General features: G+C 32.3%; 1 protein-coding gene across 4 annotated transcripts in view; it reads left to right on the top strand.

Moving 5' to 3' along the window:
* Window positions 1-27,164, top strand: part of LMBR1 (limb development membrane protein 1) — a 178,735-nt gene that overhangs the window by 78,550 nt on the left and 73,021 nt on the right. For all 4 annotated transcript variants that reach the window (XM_031939546.1, XM_031939545.1, XM_031939548.1 and 1 more), the window contains one exon: window positions 6,668-6,771. In XM_031939546.1, the coding sequence (XP_031795406.1) occupies window positions 6,668-6,771 (104 nt within the window). The remainder of the gene's footprint in view (window positions 1-6,667; window positions 6,772-27,164) is intronic.

Genomic DNA, 27,164 nt, shown 5'->3' with positions numbered 1-27,164 from the left:
AACAAAACTCATTATTCCATCCAAAAGTGCTGCAGTGGCCTGAGCCTGACTTTGTTATAAAGCCCCAAAGGAAGTGAAGTAGGAGAGAGAAGGAAACAAAGGTAGATACTAACCAGTATAGAAAATACTTTAGATCAAGCCCTCACCCCAGAGAGAGTAACTCTCTAATACCTATAAGCTGAGGCTCAAAGGAAAAAATGGATTTTCCACAAGAATTTCATGAATATTTATAAGAAGCCAAGGAAGAAATAATTAAAATAAAAGTTCTGGAGGAAAGATTTTGAAGAAGAATTAAATAGAATAGAAAATTAAGTGAAAGTAAACTTCTCTGAAAATGGCAAAAGAGAAAGGACCTTACTCCCTCCCCCATTTTGTTAAAGAAATACATCAAATTCAACAGAGAAATAAGTGGGAATGGGAACATAGCTAAGATGGATGCAAAACAGAAATAGCCAGAAAAAAAATAAATTTCCTTGTCCTGCAGGTAGAATTAAAAGGAAGGAAAAAAAACTAGAATTGAATTCAAAGGGTGCCCATTAATTGGGGAATGGCTGAACAAATTGTGATAAGGAATATTAATTGTACTTTAAGAAATGATGAAACAGATGATTGCAGAGAATCCTGACTGATATAAATTAATGCTGAATGAAGTGAGATGAATCCAGAGAACAATTATACAAAGACAGCAGTGTTGTAAAGAAAAATAACTTTGAAAGGCTTAAGGACTTTGATAAATGCACTGACCATGTGTCTAGAAGACCTATGATAAAATGTATTTCTTATATGCCCTGAGGGAGAGATGAAGGATTCAAGTTGCAGATACATGTACATTCATTTGTTTTTGAGTGTGGCCATTAGATAGGTTAGTTTTGTTTGACCATACTTGGTGCAGGGATTTTTTTTCCTTCCCCCTTTTTAAAAAGAGAGTATTAATATTGATGCAAAAAGGGGGATTGCTAAAACATGTTTAAAAATGTACAGAAGAGGATAAAATGAAAGTTCAGAAGGAAACACAGGACTGTTTTAAAAGTATGGAGTTTGTTATATACTCTTAAAAAAGTGATATAAAAGAATTGAGTGTTTCATATGAAATTTTTTTGTTTTTGTAATCATGAAAATGTTGTTTTTTTGTGTTTAAGTTCAGAAATTTAAAAAAATGTGCTTGTTTTTAAACCTATCATCTCAGATTCATCTTTACGTTCTTACACAAACTACTGTTCTCTTTTAAAGAGATCCTAAGTCCTTTCTACTGACAACACTGGAGATAACATACTATTCTTTATAAGTGGTTTAAAATATTTTTCAATGGTAATTTCAACTGTGCAATTCCTTATTTAATGACTTGACAGCTTAACTACTATATAATATATAATTATATCTTGTTGGAACTGGACTTTTAAACAAAGATATATGAAATGAAAAATGATAAGCAAATCAACATTCAAATTTAGTTATTACCAATACTTTCTAGAGCCAAATATAAATGACTTTTAGTTTGCCTGTGTCATAAATGCCTTCTCTTGGCATAATTGATAAAGATTTTGTTGTAAATTTTCCTGATGAGATTTAATCATTAGATAATCTAACTAATAAGATATCACTTAATTCATTCTTCTAGGCCACACATGACTATGGAAAGCAACATTATATAATGGGAAAAAGGGTAAAAGGTAGTTTTTCTTTGGGAAATACGAAATGTTTTTATTTGTGAAACAATTATTAATATTTTTTTACCTTTGAACCTGTGCAAATAACATGTAATCATTATATTTCCTTAGATCCTTTGATATTCTTAGCTATTTTTTTTTTTTTTTGGTGACTCTGTAACATACATAGTGTCACACCCCAGTAAAACCATCTCATTTTACTTCCATCTACATTTCACTTATCTGCCTCACATATCTCACCAACCCCAACCAACTTGATCAATAGTGATTTAGAATATTTTTATATAACTATAAATGGCTTTAATTTCATCATCTGAAAGTTGTTTGTATCCTTTGACTATTTATCAATTGGGGGATGACATGTATATATGTTTCTTTTAAATAAATTTGACACCCCAACCAACCTGAACAAAGCTGAGGACCAAAAAAGCCCCTGAATTGTTGAAGTAAAAGTCTCACAAAGCCTGGAAATCAAACCTTTTCTCATAGGAGAGGTACCTGTCTGGATGTCATTTTGTACAAAATTCTGACTGTACAAAATTTGAATGAGCTTGATAATTAGGTTGTTTAGATCATATTGTATATTGGAAATAAGAAGGTATTAAGTTGCTAAGTTGGAAAGGGAGTAACCGTCAAGCATCTACTATGTTTTAGACATGAGCCAAGAACTTTACAAATATCTTGATTCTCAGAAATTTTGTGAGGAAAAGGAGTGTGTTGTTAAAGGTAGGTACAGTAATAGTTTTATGATAAGAAAAGGAATAAAGAATTCATTTAAAAAAGTAGATTCAATTCAAGAAAAAGTTACTTAGTAGGAGTTATTTAGTATAGAAAGGGTATAGAAGTTTGCAAGGAAGACCAGTAGCTCTTGTGTAAGATCTGTCTAGCCCTTTTTATGATTGCTTATCCACGTTTGGTGTCTACCTGCTACATATTCTCACCTGTGGCTCCAAGAAGTAGTTGTCCTGATTTTTTATCTTGCCACTGAACTTTGATGATTCTGGAACAGAAAGGCTAATAACTTGGTGCAACTCTGCTTCACTTATATTCATTTCATGTACAAGTCAAGCTATCATCTGTGATGTCACTGTTCCTCTTTAAAATGATCAGCAATAGATTCAATTTAATAGAGGGACAAACAACCCTAAGCAATTTAATGGGCCTTGAGGATAGCACAGAATAATAATGACTGCTCAAATCTGTATTGTCATCATTTATAAAAAGATTAAATGGTATTCTTAATATTTAAGAGGATAAAAATGGAATACATATTTAAAAGTAAGTTTTTTAGTGATGTCTTTTATTGTTATCATAGTTTTCTTCAGTATTCCCTTTTTGCCCTTCCCAGAAAGCCATCCTATTTAACAAATAAAAGACAAAAAAAGGGAAAAAATTCAGTAGTACTGAACAATATATTGACAAAGTCTAAAAACGTGTACTGTGTAACACCTATGGACCTTCTGCTCTGTAAAGGAGTGGGTTGGAAGGTGTCATCTTGGATTTCTTCCAATTCATGTGTGATGTTTATAATTTTGCTATGTATTCACTTTTGATTTTTTTTGTGTGATTTTTCTTTTTGTTTATATAGGTGAATATTTTCTTGAGGCTGCCTCCTTTACTTTGTATTAATTCATGGAGATCTTTCCATGTTTATCTCTATTTATTGCATTCATTATTTCTTATAGTACATTAATATTCCATCACATTTGTGTGCCACAATTTGTTTAGCCATTATTTGGTCAGGGAGATTTTATTTTGTTGGCTGTCACAAAAAGTGTTGCTTCATATACTTTGGTGTATATGACAACTTTCTTCTTATCAATGACTTCTTGGGATATAAGTATAATAATGAAATGGTCAAATGTATAACATTTTAGTTTTTTATTTACATAATTTCAAATTACTTTCCAAAATGGTTTTGCCATTTTACAACTCTGCCAATACACAAGTATGTCTATCATCTCATTATCTCTTTGACATTTATTGTCACCATTTTTTGTCATCTTTGCCAATTTGCAGATGTGGGGTGAAATCTAAGGGTTATTTTAAAATAATTTATTTTATTTTCAATTCATAGAACAAAATAAGCATTTCTATAGCAATTATAATAAAGATGATAGCATATGAAACTGCAAATATGCCATCTACAATTTGATATTTCCTCCTATATAAAACAAAGTTATCATGTAAATTATTTTCTTCCTCTCATCCTAGAGGTGGTTAGCATTAGACAGAAATAGGTATATTTATATATGTATGTAAAAATTATTCTCATATATATATTCCTGTTTATCAGTTCTTTTTTTTGGATGCACATAATATTTCTCTTGATGCATCCTTTATTTTTTACTTTGTATATTTATAATAGTCAATGACTTGGTTGCTCAATGTCTTTCTTAAAGAAATGTTAATTATATACACTTTTCTCTTGATTCTACTTGCTTTACATAATTTCATGAAGATCTTTCCATACCTTTCTAAGACCACTGAATTCATCATTTTTTAAAATAGAATATTAGTATTCCATCACGATCACACACTACAGCTTATTCACCCATTTCCCAACTGATGGGGATTCCTGCAGTTTGCAGTTTTTTGATAGTACAAAGAGAGTTATGTCCATTTATATGCAAAATTACACATTTACCTCCATCTTATTTTTATTCACCATTTTCTTTTTTAGCTTCTCTTTACAAATTTTTTTCTCAATAGTATTTTTTTCCAAATACATGTTTTTATCATTCATTCTTGTAAGATTTTATGTCTTAATTTTTTTCTTTTTCCCTGCTTCTCCTCCCCAAGACCACAAACATTCCATTATATATTGAACATATTTTCATATTTGTCATGTTGTGCAAGAAAAATCTGAAAAAGAGGAAAAAACCATGAGAAAGAAAAAAGCAAACCAAAAAAAGGTGAAAATATTATACTTTGATCCACATTCACTCTCCATAGTTTTCTCTCTGGATGCACTTTCCATCCCAAGTTTATTGAAATTATCTTGGATCATTGCATTACTAAGAAGAGTTAAGTTTATCATAATTGATCATCACATAATCTTACTCTTACTGTGTACAATGTTCTGGTTCTTCTTCATTCACTATCAGTTCATGTAAGTCTTTCCAGACTTTTCTTAAATCAGCCTGCTGATCATTTCTTAAAGACAAGAATGTTCCATTATATTCACATACCATAACTTATTTAGCCATTCTCTAATTGATGAGCATCCATAAAATTTCCAATTCCTTTGTCATTACAAAAAGAGCTGCTATAAACATTTTTTCACATGTCGGTTCTTTCCCCTTTGGGTTATTTTGATTTACATTTCTCTTAAAAGTTATTTGGGGTGTTATCTCATGTGGTTGTTAATATTTTGTACTTATTTGGAGAACTGTTTATTTCTTTTGGCCTCTTGAGGAATGGCTATTAGTTTTATTTGTTAATTGCTTATATATCTTGGATATTAACACTTACAAAAGAAATTTGATATATTTGACTTCTCCTTTTCCTGGGTAGATTTTTGAAAAACCTCCATTAAAATGGTCAAAACAAAACATTTAAAGGCTATTTAAATGAATTAATTATTCATCTATGTGATGGTGTGGAAGAATCACTGAAGTTGGAGTTGAGACCTGAATTCAAATATTATCTCTCCCATTTATTTGTAGTGTGATATTGGACAAGTTCCTTAATCCTTGAGCCAGTTTCCTCATCTGTAAGAAAAGGAAGATAATAATTACAATTACTCTATTTTTGAGTGCTATTAAAATATGAATATTATCTAGAAACAAATTAAGTGATTTTAAATAGCTTATTCCTTGAATATAATGGATATATATATATATATATATATATATATATATATTTATCCTTGGTGATAAAAATCTATTTATATTTTTGTAGAAATATAATAAGTAGATTGATTTTATTAGTTATATCATATTGTTAAATGAAATGAATTCTTAGGAAACCTGTACCAATTGCTAGTAATCTCATTTTGCTTTGTAGTTTTCCATTTTGGTAAGCATTTAGTTAAAATTGTTGAAGAATGGTTTGACCTAGTAAGCCAAATATTTTGGTTAACTAAAGTTTTACATATATCATATGAGTCACCAAATTTTAAAGAATTATGCTATAGTGAAATATACTTATTATTTAAACTACTTTGGTATTTGAATAGATCTAAAAACTTATATAGATACTCTTTCCAGTGATTCATTTCACATTGTAACCAATCCATATGCTACTGCAGTATTATCACTTTTTGAAGTCAGCATTTAAAAATTTTTTGTTAAAGTTTTGAGCTGCACATGCTATCATAAATTACTTTCACTTAATGATAATTTGTTAGGGCCTATCTAGTTTTCAATATTCAAGAATAAATTATTTGAACTAGATTGATATCCCTTAAATATAATCAGTTTTGATATTTAAGAAATATTTAAGAAAGCATTTAAATGCTTTGTATACAATGTAGTGTTTTTGTGATATTTGATTTTGGTGTTTATTGTCATTATTCTGTTGTAGGCAATAATTTTGTATGACCTAAAGCTACCATATGCTTTGAAATTTAATGCATTTTGTTGGCAACATTGGCAAATTTATTTCAGAGATTATTTTTAGCCAGTGTTGCTGTCAAATAGACATGAATTATCTTAGAATTGCATCTTTCTGGATGGATGTTCTTCCTTTTAACTTTTGAGATTGACTATTGAGAAAATTTAAATGTGCAGTTATGATGTTTTGTTTTCAACAGCTTGTGTCTTTGAAAGTCTGATCACATTTATTGTATAGTAAACCTGTTTTCACCTTTAGGGGTATGTATGGTGAATGATCAGTATCCATGTGCTTACAAATGAAGGTTTTATGTATTTCTAATACACTTATGGAATTATGACCACAAGGATACTTTATTGCTAAATTGGACAATTGAAGGTATTCTTTTAACATTTCTGTAATGAACCTTTAAAATAATTTTTTCCCCTCCATTCTTTTTTTAGGTTTGTGGAATCTTGCCTCTCTCTTTTCCAACCTTTGTTTGTTTGTGTTGATGCCTTTTGCCTTTTTCTTTCTGGAATCAGAGGGTTTTGCTGGGCTGAAGAAGGTAAATATCATTTATATTTCTAGAATATCTTAGTTAAGAAAGTAAATTTCAATTTATATTAGAAAAATGGTTGTCTCAAACAACTTCAGTTTGTTTTGTGTTCATAGAAAAAATTTACCTTTTAGGATTTTCTATGATTAATGTTTTAACATATCTGAATTTCTTTATTTCTTTTGTTTATGTGAAATAAAAAGATCTGTTAATCTATTTTGATTACCCGCTTAATATTTTTATAATTACATTAAAATGTATACTATAAATTAAATTTTTGTTTTGAAGATTACATATTTGTCCAAATCATGTTAAAATACATACATACATACATTAATACATTTTAAACAGTCGCTATCTTTTGAGAGTTGAGCTGTAAAATCAAAGAGTGATAAATTTATTATAATCTTGGAAGAATTCATGATGCTCCATGGCTATCCTGCTTGTGAACCTCTATTACCTTTTTTAAGTTGAAAGCCTGTCAGGTTTTTAAGCTCTGGTCAAGCTTGCAAAGAAGTGGCAGATTCTTCAAGACCATGAGATTATCAATATATGACATGATATGAGGGCCTTATTCTAAGAGCAAAGGAGCTTAAAGTACTTTAGTTTTAGGTTGAGCTAAAAAGGGAATGGGTCATATATGACATAAATAGAAAGAACTGAACTTTAAAAATGTTAGTTTCTCATGAGAGTCAAAGAGTATCAGTCATTTTGAGTAAATGATTTAAAATTTTGTATTTCTGTGTTGTAAAATCACTAAACTGGAATGACTAGTGTGTTGTGTGTGTGTGTGTGTATCATGATTTTTGGGACTGATATGGTGCTCTATGATTAAATGTTATTGGATTGGATTGAGGTTTGTTTTTTTTAACTTTTTCAACTGATAAGCATTTATTTTCTTTCTCATCTCTCACCCGAATTTAAAACAAAACCCAAACCTTTAAATATTCATAAACAAAACAAAAAAAATCCCACCTTAATCCTTTTTCAGAAATGTAAGTCCATCCTGAATCTTGAATCCATCCCCTCTGTCAAGAGATGGGGAGCATACTTTATCCTCAGTTTTCTGGAATTATTGTTGTTTGTGTAGTTCTCAAGAATTTAAGTTGTGACTTTCCAGGATATCACTTTTGATTATTCAGATTCACTTTTTGTATTTCACCTGCCAGTTTTCTGAATTCTTTTAATAGTGCCTAATAACTACAAAACTTGAAAATGGCTGATAGTGGTATAGGCTTTGATGACTTCTTTTAGAATTAGAAGTAATGGGAAGCTGACTATACTGTATGAGTTTATGGAATTCAGTATTATTCATATCAAGATACATATATAACAAATCATGTAATACATATAAACTCCAAGAATTTGATGAACCACTCTATTGTCAATAACTTGTGGTTACTGAATTAATTATGAAATGTGGATAATAATGGCACCTACCTCAGAGATGTTGTGAGAATCAGAGGAGATAAAACATGTAAAATATTTTATAAATCTTAAAACACTTATGTAAATGTCTGTTATTAGTATGTTACTGATAATACTAGCATATTTATATAGTAAATTAAATTTGCAAATTATTTTCACATATTCTGTTGTGGATTTTCTAATTTCAGGTTGAGTGTGCTTTCTTATGTATTCAAAATCATTATCCCAACATTTTATATTTAGGATATTTGCTTTTCATCATCACATTTGGTCTTATGTTTTTTTTTTTTTTTTTTTTTTGTCTCTACTATTAGATTTTAAATGCCCCTTGTCAGTCAAGATGGCTTAATTTATAGTATTTGTTTTCCCAGAATCTAGCACAGAGTCTAATACATAATAGAAGCTTAAATAAATTCTTGTTGATTGCTGGAGGGTATTGAGTCTCAAAGAAGATAATAAACATTGTTGAAAATGATATGATAGAGAATTTAGACATGAGTATTTCAAAACTAATATATTTTTAATTTGTGGGTTGACATATTAGTAAAAGAACCAACCACAGGCCAGTGTGGGCACATATACATAATACTCTGTATAATCTACAAAACAGATTATATGGGGAATATAATAAAGTACTTGGATATCTATAACAGCTTGCCTATAGACTACTATTTAAGCTTATTATTGAGTTTTTTCCCTTGGAATGGCTATTTCAAAATTAATTTATTTAGTGAAAGAGAAGCATGAGGCTAATAAAATTATTTATGTGAAATAAATATTGTATAGTTTAAAGAATTATAATCTTAGTGTAGAAAATTCAATTAGCTAAGTATATAGTTTCTTGAATGAGTATAAATTATGACTTAGGAAGTATTTACATGAAGATTTAGTTTATTTAAAATGTTCACACTATTCAGTTTTAAAATGACCCAATGACAATTGAAAGAATCATTACCATTTTATATTTAAAGCCATATAGGTGAAGTATATGGATAAAAGCAGTACCATGCTTTTCTTTTGTTACTTCCAAGGTGTTCATCTTCCAAGATGAGAGGTCATAGGGACTTAATTTGTATGAGTTCTGAATTGTATTTTACCTGGAGATGTCATTTACCTGGAGATGTTATTCTTTTTTACTTATAGGTTAAATTATAACCAGAATTCAGTAGATGAATGACTACTACTGTATATCTCATTTCTATTTGGTTATCATTGCTTGCTTCTTTATGTTTAATGCTGTGATAAGCGATAGGCATATTAACCATTTGAAAGTATTACTATAGGTTGACTAGCATATCAACAAAAACTCTTCCTCCCGATTTTCTGAAATCCAGAAATGTATTGGACTGATATTGTAATGTTCAGTTTCCATAGTAGCAATAAAAGGAGGTGGTTAGTTATGTTAGGAAACTATAAATTGGTGGGTTAGGTAGAATCATTTGACTAATGCCAAACCTATAACAGGGCTAAGTCAGATTTCCTCCCTCCTCCTTCCCCCCACCTCCTTGACCACCCTCCTAGTAGTACTATTTTACTGTTCTTGAGTTTCTGGTGTATTCTCTAAATGGCATATGGCCCCACCATACTCCTATTGATTCCCCTGGGCAACTGTTTTAAAAACAGTTCCTTGCATATTGCACTGATGCGGAAATTGGCTACTCACCATGGGCGGATGCAGTGCTTGAATTGAAAATCAAACTAAGCACAATTCTCTGCTTAGTTTTTAATTAAACGACTATGTTAATTCAAACAGGACATTTTAGGCCTGGGGGGTTAACTATGTCTTTTTTAAAAGGCTAAATTAAATGGCCTTTCTTCTCTCTTCTTACTACTGTGTATGTTTCTATTTTATTACTACCATCTCTTTCACGTTACCTTAGAGTCTTAAGAATTAAGAACATATAAAGAGTATTGATAAAAGCATAGGTTTTTAATAAATAAGCAAAATCCATTTTATGATTGAGAAACTTAGAGATGAATGCACTTCATATATTCTCTAAATTTGTATATGTCATAATAAATTTTGTCTGTGAGCTCACACAGACCTGTATTAATTTATTAACCTTGGACTATTTTCCTGTTTTTTTTGTTATTGTTGTTTTTGGTTCTGGTATTTTCCTTTAGTCTTTGATATTGATTATCATCCTATATAGTCTCTGAGCCCAAAGGTTAGGCAAGTATTTGCCAACACAACTGTAGTCCAGAGAACAGCTGTTTAATTCTTCCTTCCTTTAATATTACCTGTATTCATATTGAAATATATTTTATTAATCATGATGAGCTCTGAAATTGAGATATGAACACAAACTAATGTTTTTTATAATGGAAAGTGGAAATGTGATTGTTGCATATTGTGCTTGTTTTAAGTATTATTTTAGCTCTTATTTTGAATTTAAAATATTTAGAAGACTTAAGACTAAATAATTTTAGTAAACATTAGCCTTTTTAACCACTTGATGGCAATATAAGTCAAAGAATAGATTGATAAACCAAAATATTTTCCAGAAGTATTTTCATGGTACCTTTACCTTTATGCTTATCTTTGTATTTGAAGTAACAGCATAAAATTTAACGTAAGCGACAGCAACATCCTGACCAATTATCCAAATTATCCAGACATCCCAAAATGTTCAGAGCACAACACAGAGTCTTTAGGATTAAGAGGTTAACTCCAATAACTTCAAAAGAAGTGCTTGATAATAAAAGCAAATAGTAGAAAAATTTGAGGTAACTTCCTTGCTTAATTAATTAGGTGAACCAGGTGGAAGCGAAGAGGCCTGTGCTGGTGCTTAGAATGTCTATAAAGCTGAGCAACATGACAGCACAATAGAGGAGGAACAAAGATTGTTTTAATATGTTTCTATCCTGTGTCACAGTTTGAAATTGTCCTGGTTTATGTCCCTTTTGGCAAACTTACATAAAAGTGACCTTGTACTGTATTTTATGACCAGATGACTTTTTTTTTTTCCAGTGGTTAATTTGTATCAGGCCTCCATCTTAAAGAGACACAGAAATGAGTAGGAAGTCCTAGCCTGTTTGTCTCATTGAGCTTTCATTGCATTCTTTCATTATTTTTGCTTGTTTTTGCCACTGATCATCCATAAATTGTTGGAAATGAGTGATTAAGGAAGTGCTGCTTAGTGTTAGTTGCACATGCACATACTTGGTATGGTTTTGGTGGGTGAGAGGAAATCACATACAAAAAGGAAAACTCCTGCTGGGAACCTTTCAAGGAAATTTAACTTACATGATGTTTTGATCATGGTGTTTATTACAGAAAATAGAGTAATATTTCACCAGCTATTGTTATGTGCTAATTCAGTCTTCCCTTCACCTTTAAGAAAGATCTTATTCAGAAATTTGCTGTAAAAGAATGTAATAAATAAAATAAATAAAAATATATATTAATTTATGTAAATATAATTTTAAAAAGTTAAAAAAAATTAAACCCCCAAATCACAAACCAGTTCCCCCCCCAGATTAAAGAGGATGAGAATCTACTTTGCTGAGGTTTCTATTAGTGCTCCCATTCTACTGTAATAAGGAGCTGTTTGTTAATAGACCTTTAAAAGACTGAAACTTAGAATATTGGTTTTCTGATTAAAGTAACCTAGACACATTTGCAAAGAAGAGTGTTTAGTTAACCAAATGTATTTAACAATCTTACAATTTTTTTATGTGGGCTCCTAATAAGAAGAATTTAACACCCTATTCTTACTCATTTTTTTAGGGGGGGGGGCATCATTGCTGATAAAACCTAATGTACTCTTTAGGAAACAATGCTTACATATTCAAAACTTTTTAAAAAAACTTGAATGGTTTTTATGATTATTACTAAAACATTTTCAACATTGTTTTGTAAAAAATTATTAAATATATATTATGGAATATCAATCAGATTTGGCTCCTGCTTCAAATGTTTTATCCTTACATGTTCTCCCTTTATAAAAAAAGAAACTTTAAAATGTAAGGATAGATTAATTTATATGTGTCATGTACTAGTTATGTTTATGTCATATAATAGACATCTGAAAAATAGATATACAATCTCTTTTTGTATATAGTATTGAAACAGCATTGTGACTGTTTAGTATGAATTTGAAACAATGTTTAAGGAAAAAGAATTTGTTTACATAAATTTATGACATGTTTTAACATACATATTATGTTAAATAGGTAACTAAGTCTTAACATTTATTTTATGTGATTAGAATAATGATGCCATTATTTAGGCATTTATATTAAAAGTAGAAAGGTATCAATTTTGTAGGGTGTGAGCAAAAAACAATTTTGTTATTAATTAAACTCACTGGCTACAATAGACCAGTGTTCATGAAGCAATTAAAACAGAAATTATTGCTACCTTTCAGTTTCTAATTCCCTAAATTGGGAAAAAAATTGGTGGGGTGAATTTTATTTGTAACCAAAATTGAATGTCACATTTAATGGTGGCTCGAGAACTTCTGTTCAAATTAGGATGCCCACGGGCCTCTGTGAATAGGACTTACCAAATAGGCTTGAGTTTGGATTGTTAAAATCTTAAGTTTATTTGGCATTTAAGTTCATATTTATTTGCCTATAAAATCATTCATTCATCATGAACTTCAACTTTAATGCTCTGATCTCCATGAAATGTTTACCAGTATATAACAGAGTCATGCTACATTATATTACAACCCATTTACTCATTCCATTAGTAACCAGAGACAAAGCTTGTTTAATCAGAGACATCAAAGGCGACAGGGTTGTTTGGTAGTTTTGACATGAGCTAACATTTTAGATTGAGGTATGAGAGACCCTTTTTCAAAACTCAGGCCATTAAAAATTCAACTACTTAAAAATTTATTAGTTTACACACTTTCTTTTAGAAAAGAGAATTTATTTACAAGAAGGACAAATTCTTATTGTTCCAAGGGGTGAGGGGTAGAGAAAAAAAGTTGTAATAGGACAACTGATATATGTATGAGGGAGAGTCAGTAAGCATAAGGTTTTTGAAAAAGGGAAATATACATAATTTATAACATTCAAAGTACTATACATCCTTATTCTAAATAAATTTGTAATATTCAATTTTTGCAATGTTAAATTGTTAGGACTTTTGTTGATGTTTCTAAAAAACAAAGTATTTCAAAGTTATGTTTGTTGTTGGCCTTCTTGACTGATCCTTGTACGTCGTATTTATATTTTAAAATTAAAGTATCTGTTTTCCTTAGTGGGAATGCTACTTCCACTAAAGCAGATTAAAACCTCTCTATCGACTACTAGTTTTCTATTTAGAAGTTAGCCATGGCTAAAAATTCATAACTTAGCAGCCAATTTGGTGATAAGCTTCTGTAAATGTAGATAGGTTCTCTAACAATATTGTGCTGCTGAGCAAAAGCAAAAATCTTTGCATCTTGATAAGACTTAACAATTCTAAAAGAATCTAATGCACCTTAGTTAGCAAACACTTGATTGATTAGCCAGGCAATGTGATATGGGGCCAAGGGCTTTATTGGTTTAGAAAGCAAAATGTAGATTTATTTGTTAAATGTTATGAGAAGGGTGGTGAAATTTTATGAGCAGCATTGCTCGATAAGACAAACAATGAAAGGCAAAACCAATTTAAAGAAAGTTTTGCCAGAGACCCAACTAGGCAAAGTCATCCTGGGGACATTTAGGGATGAAATTGGACCGAGGATAAATGCATGAACAGTGGAAAGCACCTGCAAAAATTTTGTAGCAAATTGTTTTAGTCATCAAGAACAGTGGAACTACTTCACCAGAATTCTAACAGTATGTTCATAAATATGTTAATAAAAGAGTAAGGCCTGGTATTGAAGAGAGCAAAGATTAGAAAAGTGACTGAATTGAATTAAATGAATATAAGAGTTCTGTGCTAGAGTCGATATTAGAAAGGGGAAAAAGATAGTATGGAAAAAACATGAGAACTTATTTACAAACATATACAAAAGAAACTGAGGGAACATCAACGTCTACAGTTTGCAAACTGAAAAGTATATAATCGGGGTTCTTAACCTGAGCTTGTATGCTTTAAATAATATTTTGATAATCTTTTTAATCATATATATTTTTATGAATTTAAAAATATAACTCTGAGAAAGAGTCCATAGGCTTTACTATGTGTGGGCTCATCTAGAGTCCTGTGATACAAAAAAGTTTAAAAAATCCCTGGTGTGGATAATACAAGATATCACTGTTCTTATAGTTGATTAACTCAAAAAGGCATTGATTCTGCAGAGCAAAATGCAATCAAGGATAGGTATTAGGAGTCCTATTAGACTATCACTGTTTGTACTTTAAGAGCATTGTCAACCAGGAGGGAAGCAATTTTTGTGGAAAGAAATCAGTCATTCCCACCAGCCACTAATCAAATATTGCCCACATAGCAGACATGCCAACCTAGTGGGCAGGGGGATATCCAGAGGTACTGACAGGAGATAGCATATCTTTAAAAAATGCCTCCCCAAACTGGACCTCTTTGTTCAGTCATTATCATTATTGTGGGGAGATATTGTGGAGAAAGGGCCCACCTTCCCTATCATTACTAATAACTGCTGATTAGTGGTGACCAATGGTAAAATGAACATGAGAACATGCTCCCCCTGCCAGCCCAAGCTTCACAGCAGTCATCAAAAGAAGCAAATTCTGTGGAAAGGGGGATCAACAAATGCCAGCCATGATTACCCTCATAGCAAAGAAACTAGCATAGGTGAAAAAGTGGGACACTTTGAAGGAGAGAAAGGAATCAGCATGTACTAGGCAAGTTAAATTACCATTTCCTTGACCACTATGCCCTTTCATATTCCAATAGAGTTGGGCTAAGACCCTGAGCCCAAAAGCCATTGGCGTAACAACTTTTCTCATTGTCTGCAGCCACCATCCGGGGAGAATGTCCTTGTTATAATTTCTGAAGATTCCAAAAAGAACTTTCTTGCTACCAAAGTTCTTGTAACTGTCAGGTGAATCAAAGTGAGAAATATGTCATTTTATTAGTAGGAATGATATTCAAGAAGAGGCATTTCTATTTGTTTTGCATAGTCTAAGGAAGTCTCCATGGTACCTTTCTTTTTGTCTTGCCTCTAAAACCTTCCATATGTGTTGACTCTCGTATTAGAATTTGAGCTCCATAAAAAGAGGGGTATTCTTTTGATTTTTTTACTTTTTCACTTAAATCTGCAGTGTCTAGCACAGTATTTTCCAAAGAGTAAGCATTAATAAAGGCATCATTCATTCAAAATGCTGCCTTACGGACTGTTTTACATCAAAAAGTTATATGTCAAAATTATATAAAATTCCTTGAAAAACAGGATAATAAATCTTGAAATGGAGGAGAGGGGGAAGAGCTAGTCAAAATGTTTGCGTCAGGATGTGCCAACATAGTAGGACACAGCTAACTGAAGTTTGGGGGCAAAATAATGAGTTCTGCTTTGGGCATGTTGAGTTTAAGATAGGACATCCAGTTTAAGATATCCAATAGGCATTTGGTGGTAAGGGAAAAGATGAATAAATATATCTGATAATCATTTAAATAGAGTCAAGTACATAAGCATTTAGAGCTTACAATGTGCCTTAGCTTAAAAACACCAAGGTCTCCCATTCTGGGCTGACATCAGTTGTTCTGATCTACGTCTTGCCACTGGACTCTGATACCTCTGGAGGAGCGAGTAGGACCAGTGACTGCACATCTCTTCCTCATAAATCCATTTCACTTGGAAGTCAAGACATCACCCGCCTGATGTCATTAGTCTTCGAATTCATATTGAATGAAGGTTGACAGCAACGTGCCAGGTGCTGCACTAAGTTCTAGGAATACAAATACAAAACAAATACGTTCTCGTCCTCAAGAGACTTACATTATAATGGGGGAAAACGACAAATAAAAAGGAGATGAACATCTGGGGAAAGTATATGGGAATATTATTGTATGGGGACCATGGGGAAAAAAGGCTAGAAAGATAGGAGGGGAATCTAGAGAAGAATGAAGACATGGGTGGCCTGAGAACTTTACTGTAAAGAATTGGTCATTTAGAAAAAAGGACTGAAGGGGTAAAGTGAACTTCCAGGGGAAGAAGCAGAAGCTAGGATCAGAGCAAACTGAAAAGTGTGAGAAGACTGCTATGACATGGAGAGGAAAGTCTGAAAGGTCAGGTATAGAGTTTGGAAAGAAATATACTAATTAGTATTATGTTTATTGAACCCATGGAGTTGAAGAGATGACCAAATGAGATAGTATGGAAAGAGAGGAGAAAAGGAGCCAGCATAAAGCCTCAGGGAGTATATCCATCTAGGATTATTGATGACAGCTGAAGACTCAGGAAAAGAGACTTAGAATTAAATCAGACACATAATAGAATCAAGAGAGCTGTGTTTTGAAAACCCAGAGTGAAGTGAATATCTAGGATGGTCAAAGTGCTACTCAAGAAAAATAAGAAATAAAGGCTCTTAGAGTTGGCAGTTGAGAGACTAATGATAATTTTGGATAAAAACAAAACCCTCCCTTTTTTAGAGAGAGAGATGCTGTTTAGGAATCAAACCTATTGGATTGGGCTTTTTTTTTTTTTTTTTTTGTTTAGTATAGAGTGGTGGAATATCTCAGGCCAATTTGATTTAAAATGTTTATAGATGATTTGGAGTAATAGATGAACTGAAATATATTTGTACACGACAATAACATTTTTCTGGTCATTAGATATTACCACTGAGGTTTTCTGCATGGGTATATAAATATGAGAAAAGATCAAGTATGAGAAAGCACAAAGTTTATAATTAAAAATTTGAATATATTTATTCTCTCATAATCAAAAGATTTACCACTAGGTGAAGGAATCTTTTTTAGTCATAACCTATGAGAAGGACTGTTCATTGAAGCACAGACAGAAAGCACCCATGTTTATGAAATCATAGGTGATAGATTTTGAACTATTAATTGTAGATCTCCTTTATCATTTGTAACTAGTCATTATAGACTATTCACAGAAGACAGCTTTATAAAAACCTTAAAATTCTGGGTGGTATAATAAAAAATACTGGAAACAATAGAAAACATGCAATTTTATTTATAAAACTTTTTTGTATCTAAACTTAGAGTGTTACCATTCTGTTATTATAATTCAGGAAAAGTATAATAGCCCTACAATATGAGGTATTTAAATTTGAATGTGTGGAAAATGTGAACTTTTCCCTAAATCACACAGTATTAGAACTAGAAGATACCTTTTGAACATTGAAGAGAATAAGTAAAAGAAAGGTCCACTTAGCACTTAGAGGTTATGATTGTCAGAAAATGTAAAGAATCTTTAAGAGCTTTGATAATTATGGATAATAATTCCAGGGGATACACTCTGATTGGATAAATCCATGTTTTTCTGAGACCATCCTAGAAGACAATTGTGTACATTTTCCCATACTCCTGCTATAACAGATAGTAGGATAAGATGCACTTTAGCTGTTGTCAGGTTTTTAATAGAGGATCCAATAAAGAGTGTGGAGTTGCCAGGTTCATAACTCTAGTTAGTAATTTCAGGACCTGGGGAAACTATCATCTTGGGAGCAGTCTTTGCTGGGTTCAGGAGCATCAAAGCAATTTTGTGAAAATAATATGAGAAATAATTAAGATAAACTTAGTTCAGTGAAAAGAAGAATGTTACTTTAAGTGAGTTAGGGCATAGAACCAGAGTTGAAAGGGGACCTCAGTTCAGTTAGTCTAACACATAAGATTTGGTATCTCATATTTCCTTTTTAAAAAATTATTATGAAAACTTATATAATGATCAGAAAAAGATCACTGAATTTGAAATAATAAATTTCTACATGCATATTTTTTATATATTTAAAATTTAATATGGTAATTCCAGCATTTTCCTGCATGTGTTTTATCTTCTGAACTTTTGTTCCCCTTTTTAAAATAAATCATTACTTAACATTCTTCTTTCTTTTAGTATCTTTACCATATATTCTCTAATATTAATATTTCTCTCCAAATAAAAGTCTTTCCTTTTTAACAAGTAAGCATAGTCATGTAAAATAAAAGCCACATATCCGTCTTATTCTGTACTTAAGTTCATTACCGCTTTGCAAAGAGGTGAGAAGATGATTTTATCATCAGTCTTCTGGAATCGTGATTGGTCATGACATTGATCATAATATTTCATAGTTTTTCTTTTACATTGTTATAATCATAAATAGTTCTCTTGGTTTTTCTCACATCATTTTATATAAGTTTGCTTAGAACCTCCCAGGTTTCTCTAGACCTATCCCACTTAACATTTATCGCAATAATATTCCATTGTATTAAAATGCCCACTCTCCAGTTGATAATTTGTTTGCCCACTCTCCAGTTGATGGTTAACCACTTTGTTTACAATTAGGGAATCAAGTAGTTTATTAGACTAATACTATTTGGGCCAGACATTGGGGATACAAATATTACAATAACAAAAACAAAATGCTGCTGTAGTAATTTTGGTCACATGGGCCCTTTCTTTTTTTTCCTTGGCTCTCTTGAATTATAAACCTATTAGTTGTATTGATAGATCAAAGAGTATTCACACTTAGCTATAACTGTATAGTTTCAAATTGTTTTTCAGAATGGTTAGTTAATTCTTAGGTCTAACAGCATTGTATTAGTGTATTTGTCCTCTCATAAAATACCTCTAGCAATTAATATTTTCCTCCTTTTTTTATAAGTGGAAGAATGTGTGATAAAGGAGAGAGAAGAACCTGACAGCAAATAGGTGGAGGTTGAATTCTCAACTTTTACAAATGCAGCAGAATTCTATTCTCCTGGAAATAATAAGTGTTCTTGGGCTATGATAATGGAAGGAAAATGTGTCTCCAGAAGAAAAGATTTTTTAATGGTTTTTTGATGATGAATCTTCAGAGGATTTTAGAGGTAGCCATTTGTGTTTTAATATGCTAACCAGGATATATAGTCTTTTTATTTTGTCCATGTTTTTAAAATGTCACAAAGCACCTACAGCCACTCATTTCTTTTGTCATATGGTAACCAGTGGGTTTGACAGAAGAAAACACAGGATTTTGAAATACTGCATAGGAAACTAAAAATTTGAGGGACAATATTTCTGTTATTCTTTTTAATCTAATGTCTAAATTCCTCTGTATAACATGTGGATTAACAAAAGAACTTGACATTTTAATACATTTCATTGAAACATAGTCAATGCCCTTATTTAACATATTATCAAATTTTCTGTACTTGTGGCAGTTGAAGATTATACTTTTGTTCAAAACAGATGCAGTCAGGGTCAGCTAGGTGGTTCACTGGATAGAGTGCTGAGCCTGAAATTAGGAAGATTTATCTTTCTGTGTTTAAATCCAGCCTCAGGTACTTCTTGCTGTGTGACCCCAGGAAAGTAACTTCATCCTGTTTGCCTCAGCTTTTTCATCTGTAAAATGAACTAAAGAAGGATATGGCAAAGCATTCTAATATCTTTCATAAGAAATTCCCAAATAAGGTCATAAAGAGTTGGATATGGCAGAAAAGCAATTGAAATTTCTTTTATTTATTGAAGTTTTTTTATTTTCAAAATATATGCAAGAATAATTTTTCACTATTGACCTTTGCAAAATTTTGTGTTCCAATTTCCTCCCCTTCTCCCCACCCCCAGTCTAGATGGCAAGTAATCCAACATGTATTAAACATGGTAAAAAAATATGTAAATTCAGTATAAGCATACATATTTATACAATTTTCTTGCTGTGCAAGAAGAATCAGATCAAAAAGGAAAAAAAATGAGAAAGAAAATAAAATTCAAGAAAGCAACACCAAAAAGAGTGAAAATACTACACTCAGTTCCCACAGTCCTTACTCTGGGTATAGATGACTCTCATCATTACAAGATCATTGGAACTGGCCTGACTTGTCCCATTGCAACTGAACTTAAAAGAAAAATACATTAATAAGAAAGTGCATAACCCAAAATGTCTAACCCTGAGAAGGTAATAATGATAGAGAATGAAAATATTTGAATAAGAGGAAACAGAAGAGTGTGTGTGTGTGTGTGTGTGTGTGTGTGTGTGAGAGAGAGAGAGAGAGAGAGAGAGAGAGAGAGAGAGAGAGAGAGAGAGAGAAACAGAGAGAGTAGACTAGGGACTTTTCCCCTAGCAGACCTAAAAACTGGCACAGAGGAAAAATGTAATATTTATGGGTACCCTTAACTGTTCAGAGAATTGCAATATAAGTGTCAGTTTGCTAAAAGAAGATAAATTTTTATCTCACCTTGCTGACAGCTTGATCTCTGGAATGGTAGAAGCAGCAGTGAGGTAACTCTGATTGATAGGATAGAACTGGTAAGTGAAAGCAAGAGGAACTATGGAAAAAATGACTGTGATTTTAAAACTCATAATAGCCAAGGAAGAGAATGCTTCATGTATGTATTTAGAATTTAGGAAAGAAAAGCTCACAAAGTACAGATTTTTTTCTAAGCTGATCTTTTGGTCACAGACTTTAAAAGTTAAGATAACTCTGGAACAACAACATGTAATTATGAAGGATCCCAATTAGAGGAAATGGGGAATGAACAAAACTAAATAAAAGTGGCTATACAGGAAGCTTCTCTTTCTCTGAAATTTAAAGACAAATATATACACATAATCAGGTAGGAAGTGAAAAACAGGAACCATCAATGAGTCTCAATAGGATAGGAAAGCTAACTAAAAACTGACATATATATCTTGTCCTTAGTAATCTTCATATGTGTGTGTGTGTGTGTGTGTGTGTGTGTGTGTCTGTGTTCAGAACAAAAAGAAAGCAAATAATGTAATATGACATTACAGATAAAGGTTAATGTTTCTATTTTGAATGGAATGGAAAGATAGTTTTGTTTTTTTTTTGAGGAAGAATAAACCAGTTTTGTTACCTTGACCTCGAAACTTGGTCAGAAATGATAAGATATTGGCCTTTTTTTTTTGCCATACTTCCTGAAAGTATCCCGTACTCACCTGCAAGCTTACTCCTCAACCTCAGTGATATAATGAAACTTGCTGGATTAGAAGTCAAAAAAATGAGTTTGTATTAGTTCTTCTCTTTTTCTTCTACTGTATGACCTTTGTGGGACTTATTTTAATCTGTAAAACTCAGGTTAGCAAACATTAGGCATCTGTGATGTGCAAGGCACAAGTTCTAGAGGTAAAGAACAAAAATCAAAATAGTCACTGATTCAAAAGGACCATCTCTATTGTATTCTTGTTTTAATGCAAGTCAAAGTTATGTGCACACAAAGTAAGTAAAGATAACTTTGGGACTGTGAAGAGAGAATTGACATTTAGTGGGAAGGGAAGATGGCATTGAACCAAATTAATATTTTCACTATTACCTGCTAGAGCTGTCAGAGGAGAGATATGAGCAGAGTATCCAATTTAGGAATGCCTTCTGTGGCAGCACACCAAGGATAGGGCATGGCAACACTGTCTGGGTATTGGAGTGAATCACTTTTAAAATACCTTTTGGCTTGGAGATTCACTGAATTATTATTTTGAGTACCTGTTAAAAAGGCAAGGAACTGTGCCATGTACTGTAGAACACACAGAAATGAATCAGAATTCCTGGCCTTTAACACTGTCTAGTAGTGTGATCTTGACAAGGTTCCTTGATATCTCTAGGCCTTCATTTCTTCATTTGTAAAATGAATAGATTAGATAGATAACAACCTTTCTTTCCAATTTGAAAAATTATGAAGATTAGTCAATGGAGAGGGTTATGTTGAACATGTAATACAAAATGAATAACTGATGGAGCACAGTCCTAAAGAAACTCTTAAGGTGTAGGTTTAAGAGCATAAGTAGAAAAGTTAAATCGGCATCATCTTTTTTGGCCATTTTTCAGAGTTAGGGTAGCTGTTGTTAAGTGATTCCCCAGGATCACATGGCTAATAAGTATTAGGTATCTGAGGTCAGATTTGAACTCAGGTAGGTCCTCCTGACTCCAGGATCAGTGCTCTATCCAATAGGCCATCTAGCTGCCCGTTTTTTGGCATGCTTTTTAAAAACAAATGACAAGACCAGATCCCTAGTCTTGGAATCTATAAATATTGAAACTATGGATACTGAAATAAGTTATATTGGGGTGGGTCATCAACTTGTCATGACCCCATGTACACTAGACCCTTCCATCCTCCACTATCTCCTGAAGTCTTTCTAAGTTTATATTTGTGGTTTGTATGATCTTATTTAGTCATCTTATCTTCTATTGTCCCTTTTCCTTTTGCCGTCAATCTTTTCCAATGTCAGATCTTTTTTAGTGAGTCCTATCATCTCATAATGTGGCCAAAGTACTTGGCTTTAGTATTTGACATTCCAGTGAATAGCCTGTATTGATTTAAGTATTGATTTATTTGATCTCCTTGCTGCTGAGGGACTCTCAAAAGTCTTCTTCAGCACATCAAAAATATTGATTCTGTAGCGTTCTGCTTTCCTTAGAGTTCATTTCTCACAGGCAGATACCTTTGTTAGCAAGGCAATGTCTCTCTGTTTTGTTATGCTGTCTAGATATGCCATAGTTTTCCTTTCAAGGAGCAAGTGTCTTTAAATTTCATGGCTACAGTCATCATCTGCAATGATCTTTAAGCCCAAGAATATAAGATCTAACACTGCTTCCTTTTCTCTTCCTTCTATTTGCCAGGAAGTGATCATATCAATTGCCACGGTCTTAGTTTTTTTTGATGTTAAGCCTCAGGCTACATTTACATTCACCTCTTTCACCCTCATCAAGAGGCATCTTAATTCCTCTTCACTTTTTGCTATCAGTAGAGTGTTATGGGCAAATTTTAAGATTTTTTATATTTCTCTAGCAACTTTAATTCTAGTTTTTGATTCATCTACCCTGGCATTTTGCATGATGATTTTTGCATATAAATTAAATAAGGTGACAGTATATGACCTTGTCACATTCTTTTTGTGATCTTAAACCAATTAGTTGTTCAATATTCTTTCTAATCACAGTTTCTTAGCCCACATAGGTTCCTCAGGAATCAAGTAAGATGCTCTTTGTCTTTGATAGAGATGCTAAAATAACCTTCTAGGATAAACGAAGACAGGCAAAGGCATAGGAAGTTTCTCTTCCTCTGAAATTTAAATTTAAAGAGAGATAGGTTCATATAATAATTTAGGAAATGAAAGAAGAAAAACCATTAATGAGTAGTATAGGAAAGCTTAAGTAAGGGTCCCAAATCCCTGAGGCTTATGAAGATTACTAAGCACAAAAGGTGAATGTATGTGTGTTCAGAGCAAAAACAAAAAGTAAATGATTTATTCTGAATAAAATAATGAGGCTGCAAGCTGGTCTCAGAATCAGAAAGTCCTAGGTTCAAGCATGACCTATATTGCCTTTGTTTCCCTGAACAAGTCCCTTTAAACTTTCAGTGATGAAAACAACTCTGTTCAAGTTCTAGAGAAGGTACTGTCATAGAGAAAGAAGGTAGAAGGATTTTATACTCAAATGCAATTACAGGTCTAGTCCCTTGATGAGTTAAGGAGAATAATTGAGACTGAAAGAATATTAGAATAAATGATACCTCAGTAGGTGTGTAGTGTTGTCAAGCAACAGTAGTCAAAAGAGGTATCTAGTGTGCATTGGTTAGAAAAGGAGTAGTTTTATGTTAAATAGATTGTGTGGTAGAGGAACTTGGTCATATGGATCTGAATGTAGTAAAGCACAGTCCTCATTCCTATCCTGGGACATAGTAAGGAATTTGGACCTCTATGGTGATGGTCCTTAAGCAGCTTGGGCTCCTCACTTCTTCACTTAACTTTGGTCAAACACGAATAGTCACAGCCTTGGCCAGGAACATGAGGTTCCCAGCAGAGCTGGCAGCAGGACGACTCTCCTGGCAGCCTTAGGAGCCTGGGAGGGTACCCACCAACATTTATGGCAAGCAATGCTTCTTCCTTCCTTGTAGGGGCCATAAGAGTTCCTAGACTCAAACCTTTTGTAGGCACAGTTCTTGTTTCGCAGCCAATTATCATCAGGCATTAAGCCAATGGGACCTGGTATAGCTGCTCATACTCTGTAGTGGGAGGGAAGGTCTTCTTAGCATATGCCTAGAAATTTGCTCACCAAACCTTCAGGGGGCTTTTGAGCCAGGAAAGTATAGTTTATTATCTTCTAAAGCAATATCAGAAACTCAAATGGAAATAGAGCTCTATAGATTGTATCTTGGCTTAGAAAAACCACAAACTGATATCATTTATGCTTATTATTATTTTTTAAAATTTCCCAATTAAATTTTAATCTACATCAGCTCTACTTAGGAATTTATGAGTTTGACCTCTATAAAGATTGGGTCTTCCAGTTCCAAAGGACTCATGATGAAAATACTATCCACCTCTAGAGAAAGAACTCAAGGAGTTCTGAATGCATATTGAAACATATTATTTTTTTACTTTATTTTTTTATGGTATTGTGTTGTTGGTTTTTTAATCTGTGTTTTATTTTACAAAATGAATAATATGGAAATAGATTTTGCCTGACTGTACATGTACAATCTATATCAAATTGCTCTTTTCAGGGGCAAAGTGTGGGGAGAGAGGGAGAGAATTCAGAATTCAAAATTTAAAAAACCGAATGTTAAAAACTGCTTTTACATATAATTGGGGAAAAACAAAATATGATTTAAAAAAAAAAGACTCAATCTTCACTCATTACAAAGGCCAGGCCAGGGATAGCTCCTTTGAACTCTATTCTCTTATTCTTCTTGGAAGTTGTACCTAGTGCCTTGCACAGTAGGCAGCAACGTTTGCAGAGCATGCTGGACTGGTCTTTTAAAAGAGTAGAGAGAGGTCATTTATTTGTTTGAGGATCCAACCAAGTGGGAACTAGTGTCAGAAATTGTACCTGAGTTTCTGCAACTCTGCAGGGAATGCCTTTCTGACCTGACTAGTTGCCTTGGTGATTTCAGAGAGGTGGAAAGGGAATAATGTTTTGTTTAGAATTGATATCCTTTTAAATTGATTCTGTTAATTTCATATCAGTAATGTTTTTACTGCATTTTTAAGTGCTTTACTGAATCTAACCCTGGAACATGGATTACCGTATTAGTGCAATTTAATTTGGATCTGATCCAGAATGGTTATCAGAATATAAGTTTCTAGTTTCATTAGATCTTATAGTTCTTGCCATCATTTTAGGATTGATCTTGAAGATCTTTTCAGATTGGAAAGGTTTGTGGAAATTTGGCTTTAAGATATTTTCTGGAGTGACATCATAAAATCTGACCTATACATCTTTTATTTTTTGATCCATGTTTGTTCTTGAACAGTTTATAGACTGAATAGTATGTTATTGTCTTAGAATTTATTTCTTTTGTGTTTAAATCATTTTATTGGGTTGAATATTTTGACCCCACAGATCAGGATATGATCTTAATGAATTCAAAATTATAGCCTGAGCTACATTAGTTCCACATGTACTTTGCTAGTGTGTTGGAATGGTGTTAGTAATTTACCTATTTCTTTCTTTCTCTCTCTCTCTCTCTCTCTCTCTCTCTCTCTCTCTCTCGGTCAGCCTGTCTTAACAGGTTTTACTATGGAAACCTCCCTGAAGTTTATAAGCGATCTTGAAAGTGAAGGCAAGAGCTTTACTGACCAAACAATTAATTGTTATGGTGTATTGTAGAAAGCTTTGTGTCAGCATAAACTAAAGAATTTTTTACATTCCTAAAATAATTTTAAAGAATTTAGTCTAATGTCCAAAAGTATTCTCCATATTTCACTGATATTATAGGCAGTTTTGAAATTTGCTTTAAAAGGTGATAGATTTTTAAGATTGTATGAATTATTTGTTTGCAATCTGGAAGATTTTTTCCATTTTTAATTGCAAGCTATATACTGGGAAAACTCTTCTACACACAAAAATCACATGCTTGTATCCAAGCAACCTATTTTTATATATATACATTTGGAATTATTATTAGTATTTCAGTTTTAAATGTGTGAAAGTATTTTCTTCTTAGTTCTTGATGGCTTTCAGGAATCTTAAAGTTTTGGGGTTTTTTCCCTCCTAGAATTATAGAGTCTTTGGATGTAGAACTAGGAAAAGACTTTCAGAGAAGATTTAGTCATTTTTTGTACTCTATTGTAGTATCCAATTCAAAGAAGCATTTTTGTGTTTATAAATATAAAACATAGAGCATTAAGTGAAACAATTTCAATATAAATAAATTTTAAATTTTAAAACAAAGATTTTTCAAGTTACTTTTAAGAGCAGAGCTCTTTTTGTCCATACTCTCAATGATTACTTCAGAACAAAGGGGGGAAAATTGACAGGTGCTAAAAATGCATGTTTTAGTTATTTCATGCTTTAAAAATCTAATACCTGCTTTTATTTTTAGTTCTTTATTAGTGTTTCTATCGATCTTCTCTGGATGACAGCATTTATGTTTGTTGTAATTCTAAATGTCATACTGAGCAAACCTTATCTTAATGTTACTAAGAAACCCTTTTTGTTAAATGAGAACAATGGACTTGATATTTATTTTAAATGTGCCATGAATGTAGAAATTTTTCCCAGGCTTTCCAAAAGGGTGGAGGCATAGTGTATAAAGTACTGTTTACATACTTTGCAAGAGGTCAAGATGTCCAGGCTGGATTGTGTTTAAATGTTCATCACCATAGAAACATATCAGCTTATTGTTAGAACTTTTGTAGTACATTGTAATTTTTACTTCATTGATGCATAGTATAGAATAGTTAAACATGTAGTTGGCTAGCATTAAAACCACAACAATTGTAAGTCATACTCATTTCAGGTATTTGACTTTTAATCACTAAAATCTGTGTGTTTCAATCCTTTACCACTCTTTCACAATTATTTGTGTTCAACTTATAACATGTGGGGTAAATAGTAGTTTCAGAAATAGGAAAATTTAGACTTCTATTGTGAGTTTTGCTTTTTCCCCCTCTCCCCTGTGCCTTTATTAATAAGATTATTAATCACATGAAACTTTATTTTGATGTTT

This window comes from Sarcophilus harrisii, chromosome 5 (assembly GCF_902635505.1).
Source record: "Sarcophilus harrisii chromosome 5, mSarHar1.11, whole genome shotgun sequence".
In the NCBI taxonomy this organism is placed as follows: domain Eukaryota; kingdom Metazoa; phylum Chordata; class Mammalia; order Dasyuromorphia; family Dasyuridae; genus Sarcophilus; species Sarcophilus harrisii.
Note: the sequence above shows the minus strand (reverse complement) of the source record. Positions and strands in the feature narration are given on the sequence as shown.